Source organism: Rutidosis leptorrhynchoides, chromosome 8 (genome assembly GCF_046630445.1).
Source record: "Rutidosis leptorrhynchoides isolate AG116_Rl617_1_P2 chromosome 8, CSIRO_AGI_Rlap_v1, whole genome shotgun sequence".
NCBI lineage: Eukaryota > Viridiplantae > Streptophyta > Magnoliopsida > Asterales > Asteraceae > Rutidosis > Rutidosis leptorrhynchoides.
This window is the reverse complement of record NC_092340.1, coordinates 2595651-2607794: the sequence shown is the minus strand read 5'-3', so window position 1 is coordinate 2607794 and position 12144 is coordinate 2595651. Positions and strand designations below refer to the sequence as shown.

Here is a 12144-nt window from a genome sequence, read left to right as displayed (position 1 = left end):
TTTTTATAAATGCAAAATGAAAACGAGAAAAAAACAGAGAGCGCCAATATCAGTCGTCTTCTGGGAGATAAGGTTTTCTTCTCACCGAAATCCTAATCGTCCTATTTATTTTTATTTTTCCTTTTTTTATTTTTATTTTTTCAACTTGTTGTGTGGCTAACTTTTATCCATAAATAAAGATTTTCTAATACGAGTACTGATTTGGGTTTTCATCAATAAACTTCCTTTCATAAACCCTAATTAAAATTAAAATTGCAGCCAGATGTCTGCTCTTCAAGCTTTTCTCATTGGTAAACCTCTAATAATTTCCAATCATCAATACCCTAACTCAAGATGCCTTCAATTTCAACGTTATTATAATTCTATCAATTTGGGTTCTTTTTCTCTAACAAGTAATTGTAGAAAGTTTCAACCTTTATTCGCATTGCATCAAGATAATGTCGATTTGAATTCGGATCTAGTTTCTTCGAGTAATGATAATGACAATCTTGTACCCGAAACAGAGTCTAAAGTTGTTGACTTTCGAGAAGATAAGGTTTCTAGTAGTGAAATAAATGCAGTTGAAGATGGAGTAGGGAAAGAAAAAGAGAAATTACCCTTATTTGTGTTTTTGATAGGATTTTTTACAAGGATTAAAATTGGGTTTGAGAAAATGTTATTATCAGATTGGTTTAGTTGGTGGCCTTTTTGGCGGCAAGAAAAGAAGTTAGAGTTGTTGATTTCAGAAGCAGACTTGAATCCAAAGGATGCTGCTAAACAGACTGCTTTATTTGTCGAGCTTAATAAACACAGGTGCATAAAAAGTTTGAAAATTGTTTCTTCATTGATTTGAATATGTGGGTAGTTAATTGAGTACATATGTGTTACATGCCGTTTGTGGGTCTGATATAGATTGTATAGTGGGATTTATTTTATGGATGTATGATTTGAAAGTGATTATTCAGAATTAAATAATATAATTGGTTTTTCAATCCATTAATTTTCTACTTGACCATAAGGGACCTAGCTGCAGAGATAACTAACTTTCTTACCTTGATACTAAACTTAGAGAAAGATACCTAGTAGCTTTTGAAAGTTGTATGTGAATGGATACACTTTCCCATTGTTGGTAAGTTACAAAGCTTCTGGACCAGCAGTTAGTGATAAATTATGTAGCTTTCTATCTTCAATCTTCATATTGTTACTATCGTTATAATTTTCAGTCCGGAGTCTGTGATAAGGCGTTTTGAGGAAAGGCAATATGCAGTAGACAGTAAAGGAGTTGCAGAATATATTCGAGCTTTAGTAGCCACTAATGCCATTGCTGAATATCTTCCTGATGAACAATCTGGAAAGCCTTCTGCTCTTCCTGCATTGGTAGATACTAACGTTCTTTATTTTTTTTATTTTTTTTTTATTTTTTATTTTTTTTTTTAATAATCGTGAAGTCTTTGAGTATATCTGGTGTCTGTCTATTAACCTGTGTATTACAATCTACTTTCAGTTACAAGAATTGCAGCAACGTGCCTCGGGAAATTTGGACGAGTCTTTTCTAAATCCTGGCATATCTGAGAGGCAGCCATTGCATGTAATGATGGTGAGTTTCGTGCTAACTTTACTTTTGACATCTATATTATAGCAAAATCACGTTTGGAAGTCGTAGGTCAGTTATCCTTGTACTCTCTTCATAAAGAGGATTGTTGGTTCTTGTTTGTTTGACTTTATCATTTATTGTTGTTTGTAGGTTGATCCGAAAGTGTCAAGTAGGTCGTCACGTTTTGCACAGGAGCTTATCTCAACGATCTTATTTACTGTTGCGATTGGCTTAATGTGGTATGGATTTTATTTAGAAATGCCATTTATATTTATTCCCTTTTAGATGCTAGAAGGATGATAGAGAGTAGTGAGAGGATGTAGACCTAATGTTGTCGTTGCGGGTTATATTACCCCATTTAAGTGAAGGTAGGTCGATGTGGGTTATAATTTGTTTATAGTGGGTCAAGTGGGTAAAAGAACATGCCCAAAGTATATTTTATAGTGAGTGGCTTACAAGTCACCCAAAGTATGTTTGAGCGTTTGATCTTCCCTAACTGCTAAAAATATTGACTACTAGTATAATAAATATGGTTTATGCAATCGTATGTTCAGGGTAATGGGTGCTGCTGCACTTCAAAAGTATATTGGTGGTTTAGGCGGTATAGGAGCTTCTGGTGTTGGCTCAAGTTCTTCGTACACCCCAAAAGATTCAAATAAAGAGATTGCACCCGAGAAGGTAACACATAATATTTATTTTTTCAATTATCTTATGCTCCACATATCTAGTGAACTAGTGAAGTTATAGTTACATATAGTACTTATATGAATCAATTCTGTAATGTGTCTTGTAAGCTAACTACTAGTGTTTAATCTTTGTGTTTGAAATGATTGTGTGCAGAATGTAAAAACATTTAAGGATGTTAAAGGGTGTGATGATGCCAAACAAGAGCTTGAGGAAGTTGTGGAGTACCTTAAAAATCCAGGGAAGTTCACTCGACTTGGCGGGAAGTTACCAAAGGTTTGTACTTACTATATTGTATCTATGATATGTGTGTGTGTGTGATATGGTTAACTACATTATTCTGCTTTCTCTGCATCTTTTGTTGATGTATTATATTAATATATTATATATATTATATTCTATGGTTTTACTCATAAGAAGTCTGCTGGATTGGATTATATTGCAGGGTATACTTTTGACTGGTGCCCCTGGAACTGGAAAAACTTTACTTGCCAAGGTCAGTTGTAAATTATATCGTATAAATTGAGCATTATCGAATATATGAATTCACTCTGGATCTTTGGTAGTGCAACTAAGTGCAATCATATATTTTTTTAAACCACGGTCTGTTATGTTTGCGTTTGTGAAATTCATCTACTCCTTTGATACTGTTACAGTGCTCATTAAGTACTTATCGGATAGCTATATATGGTACTAGTTTGAAAGTAAGCAAATAGACATTTTATATTATGTTTGTGTTAAAATGTGGTTGAAGGCAATTGCTGGAGAAGCTGGCGTCCCTTTTTTCTACAGAGCAGGTTCAGAATTTGAGGAAATGTAAGTTTTTTTTTTTTTCCAATCTGTCATCAACATAATGCTGTCTATGAATTTCTTGTGCGGGCCTGCCTTCAATTTTATCGTGTTCAAATTGCTCACTTAATGTACCTGTTGTAATCTGCATGCTTGTGTAATCGTTGCATGGTTAGTGTGATGTACATCAAATCACTTTCTCGTTCTTTGGAATTTGAAATCTGGTGTCTAGTATAACAAATTTTCACGAGCACTTGTATCATAACGATGTAGTAATCTTGCTCTTAAAGATGGTCATATGATATAGTGAGAGTACTAACATGTTTTTTTTCTTTCCGTCTCAGGTTTGTTGGTGTTGGTGCTCGAAGAGTAAGATCCTTGTTTCAAGCAGCAAAGAAGAAGGTTCGTTGTTTTTTTCTTTTCTTTCTAATCTGTTATTTGAATTCAGCATGTTTGTTTGATGCTCATAACTATATTTTGGCTTTAATCAGATCAAACATTATTTATTTATTTATAATGTAACTTCTAGATATTCAGAGCAAACATATTATGAGGTTAAATTGGCTATTTATAGCTAATGGTTTGGTGTTTTCTTAGGCTCCATGCATCATTTTCATTGATGAAATAGATGCAGTTGGATCGACTCGAAAGCAATGGGAAGGTCATACAAAGAAAACATTACATCAACTACTTGTCGAAATGGACGGGTTTGAACAGAATGAGGTACACACAACAAACTCAACGTCATCTCTTGATATGTTTATTCCCGCCTCTTCAATTTTAAATATATGATTTTATTTTTAATACAGGGCATAATTTTGATGGCTGCAACAAACTTGCCTGATATTCTTGATCCAGCTTTAACAAGACCCGGTAGATTTGATAGACATGTAAGTTCATTAAGTGAATCTCTTTATAAACAACTATTCTTATATTGCTTTCACCTTTCATGCTCCATCGTTTTAAAGTTACTAATAATATCAATGGATCTTTTTTTCTTTCTTTCTAGATTGTTGTTCAAAATCCAGATGTGCGGGGTCGTCAAGAGATTCTGGATTTGTATTTACAAGATAAACCACTTGCTGACGATGTTGATGTGAAGGCCATTGCACGTGGTACACCAGGCTTCAATGGTGCCGGTATGCTATTTTTTTATTTAATAATTAAATAATAATCTTGACCCCACCTACTGTCGAGTTTTTATCAGTCACCTGCATGGACAAGTTTTATGCTAGATCCTTTTAACAAGTATTTTGCAACAGATTTGGCAAATTTAGTCAATGTAGCCGCAATTAAGGCTGCTGTTGAAGGTGCTGAAAAATTAAATGCATCACAATTGGAGTTTGCCAAGGACAGGATTATTATGGGTACGGAGCGCAAAACTATGTTTCTATCTGAAGATTCCAAAAAGGTGTGTACTTTGTCGTTACAATAGTATATTTCAACTGTCGGCTTTTATTTTGACATGTGGAGGAGTAATGTGTATACGTTTCAGTTGACTGCGTATCACGAGAGTGGTCATGCAATAGTTGCGTTGAATACGGATGGCGCCCATCCAATTCACAAGGCAACCATCATGCCACGTGGATCTGCTTTGGGAATGGTGACACAGTTGCCGTCTAACGATGAGACATCCATAAGCAAGAAACAATTATTGGCACGGCTTGATGTTTGTATGGGCGGCCGAGTTGCTGAAGAGCTTATTTTTGGCCGTGACCATATTACTACGGGTGCTAGCAGTGATCTTCAGTCTGCAACAGAACTTGCTCAATATATGGTACTAGTATTTCATTCATCTTAGAGTCAGTTTGTTTATTCATCATGTTATGTTGTTATGCACTTAAGTTTATTGTATTCGTTGTACTTTATGAAAGGTATCATCTTGCGGTATGAGTGACGTGATCGGGCCAGTTCATATAAAGGAACGACCGGGCTCCGAGATGCAATCACGTATTGATGCTGAGGTATGTTTCTTTAATCTAAAGCATGTATTTGATTTGATGGAGGAAATTACTTATGCTACTTAACTTCCAATTGATTTTTCAGGTTGTTAAACTCCTAAAAGACGCGTACGAACGTGTGAAGTCCTTGCTGAAGAAGGTTTGTATTTTTGTTTCTTCATAAATGGTCATTACAGATTGTAGTAGGGCTGGCAATATTTACGTGTTCATCTACAAGCATGGTGATTTTAATTTATTCTTACTTTTTAACGGGTCAAATGGGTTAAGCTAGGTGTTTTGGTAAACGGGTTAAATTGGCGTAAAAGCTGTCTGAATTGTAACCAAATGCGTAAAGCCTCCTAATTTTTTTATATTTTAAATAAAGAACATTATTAATCGAGTCTTTGTAAATTATTGTTAGCAAAATAGTTATGTTATATACAAGAATATAATAACTAATAAAACTGGAAAAAAGTATTTCCTTGTCATCCTAACTTGAGGCAGTTGGTCAAATTATAATCTGTATTGACCTGTTTGTTATTAGTGCCAGCCAATCCTATTAGTGAGATATTGTTTTCAACTGTAACATAAAACTTTGGGTTTTTTTTGCAGCACGAGAAGGCATTGCACGCATTGGCAAATGCGCTATTGGAATATGAGACCCTAAATGCAGAAGAAATAAAGCGAATTCTGGTTCCGTACCAAGAACAAGGGCAAGGAGTTATAGGTGTTGAAGAACTACAACAACAAGAGGAAGGAGAGCTTGTATTGGCATAATAAATAATAACAAGACTAATAAAATAATTAATGTAGTAGAAGAAGTTAGTGATTCAATTCAAGTTGTAATCTAATGTAATGTAATGAATGGGGGACTATCATATGTACAGTGTTGTTGTATACTACAAGGCGGGCAATTATTAGTTTTATTTTATTTATTATACAAACAAAGAAACAAAGAAGAAAATATGTAGCAGCAATTCTTTCCCCTTTGCCATTACCATGTTCTCGTAGACTTAAGTACCCTTTGCACTACTAGGTAGCTTTTGTTGTCACCTTGCGGTATTTGCATTGCATTACAACTACTATTGGTGATTTTAGTGTCATACATCATTTTGGTTAATTAGGATTTATGTGAAACCAAGAGTGAACTAGTTATACTTAACAACGGGTGCGGAAAGTGTGGAGTACACGTCCGTAGGAGTTGACTAGACACTGTCGCGAATATAACGGGGGTAAAGGTGCCCCCTTGCGGGATCCAAGGGGCAGTGCCCCTGGCAGGGTCCAAGGGGCAGCGCCCCTGGTTCAATCGAAAAGGCATTGTAATCTATATTGAAACGGTGCCTCCAACCGTTTTCCCGCCAAAAAATGTGTTTGTTTTATAACAGGTTTTCCTGCCAAATAGAAGGGTTGTGTGTCTTCAATTTTAACTGCCGAATTCAAATCTCTGTTTTGGCATACTTGCATTCATTCATACGAAAATTCACACAGAAAATACATTCTCAAATACGCTTTGATTTGAATTTTCTTGCGTGGAATCAAATCTTGTTCTTGTCTTATCCCGATTAAGATTTCGTGATACCCAAGGCTTGTAGGGTCGAAATACTTAATCGAGAAAGTGATTACACGATTCAAGAACCAATCGGATTATCAATTACAACCCTATTTTTTAACAACAACTCTACTACATATGTGATCTCTGTTTGTTCAATCTCTTGATCAATATTTCCTTTTTTTGACTCAGGTGGTTGATAGGTACTGAAGGAGTTAATTTCAACTCATTTACCTAAAAATTTCCCCATCTGAATTGTGATTTGAAAGACTTAAAATGTGAAAATGAAAAATCATGTCATCTCTTATTGTAACAAAACGTAATTATTATATTATCCGATTCTTTATATTTTTTCCCTTATTGTTTGTTAATTTATCAAATAATATGATTGACCAATCACTTACAAAAGTATTAAATTATTGTATTGTCTAACGGTATAATCAAATCCAAACATCGTTAATGTATAACACGTTTTGCTACAACATATTATTTGATTATAAATATCTAAATTGTATAATCAATTTTTAAAACGGAAATTTAAACACCTCCTTAGTTTCATCAATATGTATGATATATATGCACACGCACTTGCGGTAGTAGAAATAATCCATAGCATTGGCATTAATCTCTCAATTAACTAAAAATACGTCAGATACTTTGTCCGTCTCAAAAAAAATTTCCCACTAATTTACGAATGTCTCAGTTTGATTGACAATTTTTAAAAATAGATGAAATAATTAACTAAATTTTTCCATGTCATTGAGTACATGGTATGATTCGCCTCTTAGGCTTATGTCGATATTTTGATTCCTCTACACAACAATTTGCTTATCTTATCGATGACTTGGATCCGACCGAGTCAACGAGTTAAAGATGACAACAAGAAGCAGAAGATCTGAGAGTGTGAGCAGTACGAGTTGAAAGGCTACCATATTGTTTGAAGGGCGGGGGCATACATGCCAAACTAACTCACGCATTACGTTGCCTTTTATAAAAAGTATATTATAATATTACTAGTAAGTAACATTAAAATTGTAGTGACCCGTCCTAATCCATCTGGACGAAGTCTTCAACAGTTGGTCCCATTGCGAGGTTCTGACCTCTATATGCCATGAACGACTCCATGTAAAATGAGCAAATGCACAGCGAAAGACTTCTTTCATACCTGAGAATAAACATGCTTTAAAGTGTCAACCAAAAGGTTGGTGAGTTCATAAGTTTATCATAAAACAATAAAATTCATCATTTTGATAGACCACAAGATTTAAATGATGCATGGTACAAATGGGCCCGAATCCTACACCTACCTGTAATGTACATGCGATATCTTTTAAATACAGTACACCTTTCTCGTGTACGCAATCCATTTTTTCATAAATCTTAGTAACCGTACACATATCTCGTGCACAAAAACTAATACACATAACCTGTGTATAAAAATCATTCTCTCGATACATAACATTCATATCAACGGTGGCAATTATCATGTCCACATAATTCAACGGTGGCAATTATCATGTCCACATAATTCAACGGTGGCAATTATCATGTCCACATAATTCAATGGTGGCAATTATCATGTCCACATAATTCAATAATAATCCGCAGAACTTCTGTCTGCATAATAAATCATTCGAGGAATGTTTTGCTTGTGTCTATCTCGTCAAACATTTATAAAGGCATTTCATGTATTGGCAGTTCAAAATATATTTCAAAAGCATTTAATAAAGCAGTTGTAAAAACAGCGTATGTATTCTCAGTCCCAAAAATGTAAAGGGTAAAAGGGAATCAAATGAACTCATAATACGATATTTTGTAGTAAAAATATGCACACGACGAAATTGAACAATGCAAGGTTGACCTCGGATTCACGAACCTATATCATTTGTATATATATTAACTCATATAATATAAATCAATTAAGTTTATATATTTTGTTATGTATTAAAATTATTATTCCTATATATAATTTTATTAATACTTATAATACCTTATGATACTTATTTAATATTTAATCAATGTTATATCAATAATATTAGTTAAAACATAATTTTATGTATTATTAGTATACTTTATGTGATATATATATATCTTTTGTTTTGCAAAAGTAATAATTTGTAGTAATACTAGGTTAAGGATGATAATAATAATAATAATAATAATAATAATAATAATGATAGTAATAATAGTAACTTTAATAAAAGTGATAGTTTTACTAGTAATGATAAAGTAAAAATGATAGTTTTTGCAAAATAATATTTTTAATAATAATGGTAAGTTTAATAATAATTATAGTTTTAATAGATATTCTAATGATACTAGTAGTAAAAATGATAATAATGATAATAATATAATTGTAAGAATAATAATAATAGTAATAAAAAATAATAATAATAATAATAATAATAATAATAATAATAATAATAATAATAATAATAATAATAATAATAATAATAATAATAATAATAATAATAATAATAATAATAATAATAATAATGGCAATACTAATAATATAATGATATTAAAAATAATAATATTTCATTTTAAGTCATCACTTAATTATAAGTTTAATCATCTTTATAACTATATTTGTATTTATAATTTACATATATATAATCATAACCTTAACCATTAATTATTTTAACTTATTCATAATAGTAGTAGTAGTAGTAGTAGTAGTAGTAGTAGTAGTAGTAGTAGTAGTAATAATAATAATAATAATAATAAAAATAATTAATAGAAATGAATTACTACCTTAAAAGGGTTAAAAAAGCTTTCAAAAAAATATGCCACTGCTCAGATTTGAACCCTCGACCTCTCGTTCAACCTTAACACGCCCAACCATTCATCCATTTAATGTTTCCTGATTTACTTCGGAATTTAATTATATAAAACTCGTATCCTCAGTTTTTCCTCTTCTTAATTTCATTACTAACTCTATTGAGTCACAGCCCATTAAACCCCTCGGCCCAATAGATAAAGATGAAAAAGCCCGATCATATTAACTTGTGGATGGCTGATATATTCGGATGGGATGGAAAACGAACGAACAAAAAATAAAATGATAATGCAGCGTATAATTAAAGGTTGATGTGAGGGTAGTGGGTCGGTTCCTTTTCCTCACGCTTTATTAATTTAATCGATTCATAAATATAGTAATGATCTCCACTCCGTAATTCACTAGAGAAAGTGATGGCCATGTGGGGCATTCTCTATCAATTCTCGATTTAAAAAGAATTCAGATAACAATATTACTCAAGTAATAGCGGTGTTCAAAAAGAAATCGATATTATATACTACGTAGTATGTAGATAGTGGTGTCGGCCACAGGAAAGAAAAAAATGCAATCCTCAACATTCTTTATTTAATCACCTCAATTATAGTTAATTTAATTTAATGCAGAGAGAAAGAAAATTCGCAGGTTTCATCAACCTTATTGTGGGTTTGATTAACAGAAATAATGTGATGCCCCGTACAAAACCATCATGTACGAATCATCAACAACATGATCATTACAAGGTTAAGTACTATATGCTGTAATAAAAGAAGTTGCATTCACGATAGAAAGATGACGTCATAATCGACATCAAATGTTTTACACCAACAGTATGCTTCTACGAATAGCAAGTATGAATAAATGTATGTGACCCTTAGGTCGTTACAAAACATAGTTTCAAATGTATTAAAGTTTGAATGCAAGATAAACCGTTCATGCGGTGATAACACTAGAGCAGCGGGTGTCTACGGCAAGAGTAGTACACAGCGGAAGCAACTGAGAAAAACATGCTTAAAACGTCAACACAAAGGTTGGTGAGCTATAGTTTAAGTATAATAGTATGTAAGGTTGGCCACGAGATTTCAGTGCTACAAAGAGCGTTTCAAAACAGTATGATAAAGTATATGTTAACCGTGGGCACTTGGTAACTAACTTAACGTTTATACCCCCTGAAAGTACACTTAGAAAGTGCGTATGTTTACGAAGTATTAAACACTCGTTAAATGCTAGCGCGACTAGCCCGAGTGGGGATGTCAAACCCTATGGATCCATATCTAAGATTCGCGTTCACCGGTTCAAAAACCAATGACTAAACGTTACAGAGCTAAAGGGAATGTTTATGCCGTTGTATAACCCACACATATATAAAGTTTAAGTACTCGTGCCTAGTATGTAAAACATAAAATGCGCATGTATTCTCAGTTCCCAAAATAAGTTAAAGTAAAAAGGGAATGCTATAACTCACAATGATAAAGTAGCGGTAAAGTCGAGTCGGGAAAAGTGTGCAAGTAATCGGTCCGAAAGGTCCAACGAGTCCTCAACCTAAGTTAAATATTACTAAGTCAGTAAATCATCCCAAAATGTTTAAAAGTATGTAAATAAGGTCTTAAAGGTCATCATCATTCATCATCAAACAAAAGGCGTAAAGTAAGTTTCGTTTATGAAAGTAGTTTAAAACAAAGGCTGACTTCGGTCAGTCACCACGGCCTCTACCCTTACTGAAATAAGGTGAGACCAATGGCCATGGCTCCGTATATGAGTCCTTTAGTTGTGGTAAAAATTTCAGAAGCAAACTCGTCTTCGTTTGACCGTGGCGACGGTTTAAGTGCGAGTAGGTCAGAATTTTCTGCACAACGTTAAAAGGACATAGTGACACTCGGAAGGCCATAACTCCTTTAAATGAAAAGTTATCTACACGAACTGAGATATCTGAAAATCAAGGTTTCGGTAGCCCTGGTGTACTGGTCTATTACAGAAACCAGAAAACAGAAGGTAGGAAACAGAAAACAGAAAGTTAGTGGGTTCCGGTGGGTTTTTGGTACTCGATGCTGATCACGGTTCTCATCCTTGATGCATATAGCTTCAAGTGTACAACTCGTTGATTTGTTTGCATCATTTTCACCAAAGTTTGACCATCATAACCTAAGTGTAAGTCTAAGACATGAAGCACAACCCACTTAAGTGTTGCAAGTGTTTTGATGAACCAAAGTTACATCAAAGTCTTAGATTTAACACATACATGAAATGTAAAAGTAATATTGAACTATAAACTTGAAAGTAAACTAACTAATCAAGATCTTAAGTTGTAGAACATAGTTCTTAGTTTGATCTTGAAGATCCAAGACTCAAAAGTCTTGATCTAAAGTTATCAAGTTAAATCCTAAGTATTAACACTTGTATCTTTACTTTAGTGAAACCATAAGTTACAAAACTTAGATTATCAACTAGTAAAGTGTATGTAAGCTTGAAAGCTCTTGTTTATGACAAAATAAGTAGTCCATAAGCTATAGAACTTAGATCCATTACAAGTATATGAAGTTATAACTAAAGAGTTACACTTCTATGTTCTTGAACTTTTTAAAGTTAACTTTTAGTTCAAGATTAATGAGATCAAAGTTAACTAGTAACACTTGACCAATCTTAACCAACAAACATGAATTTAAAGTGCATAATATAAGGAAATAAACTAAGTAAACTAGTAACTAGTTCATGGGTTGTTCATACTTTAAAGATTCAAACCAAAGTTTGATCTTTAAGAAAGTAAACTTTAAAGTTTACTAACATGAATTACAAGTATGCTTTCACAACACATGAACTTAAATCTTTTTTAAAA

The 12144-nt window shown here is 33.2% G+C and overlaps 1 protein-coding gene across 1 annotated transcript; it reads left to right on the top strand.

Annotated features, from left to right (window-relative positions):
* Positions 1-45: 45 nt before the first annotated feature.
* LOC139862729 (ATP-dependent zinc metalloprotease FTSH 11, chloroplastic/mitochondrial) lies at positions 46-5980 on the top strand. Its single transcript, XM_071851354.1, has 17 exons — positions 46-792; positions 1203-1356; positions 1484-1576; positions 1724-1812; positions 2128-2251; positions 2414-2533; positions 2703-2753; positions 3012-3073; positions 3391-3448; positions 3644-3769; positions 3856-3936; positions 4056-4185; positions 4309-4457; positions 4542-4823; positions 4921-5010; positions 5093-5146; positions 5599-5980. Exons 1-17 carry the CDS (start codon positions 263-265, stop codon positions 5761-5763), a joined length of 2358 nt encoding a protein of 785 aa, XP_071707455.1. The 5' UTR covers positions 46-262; the 3' UTR covers positions 5764-5980.
* The last annotated feature ends 6164 nt before the right edge of the window (positions 5981-12144 follow it).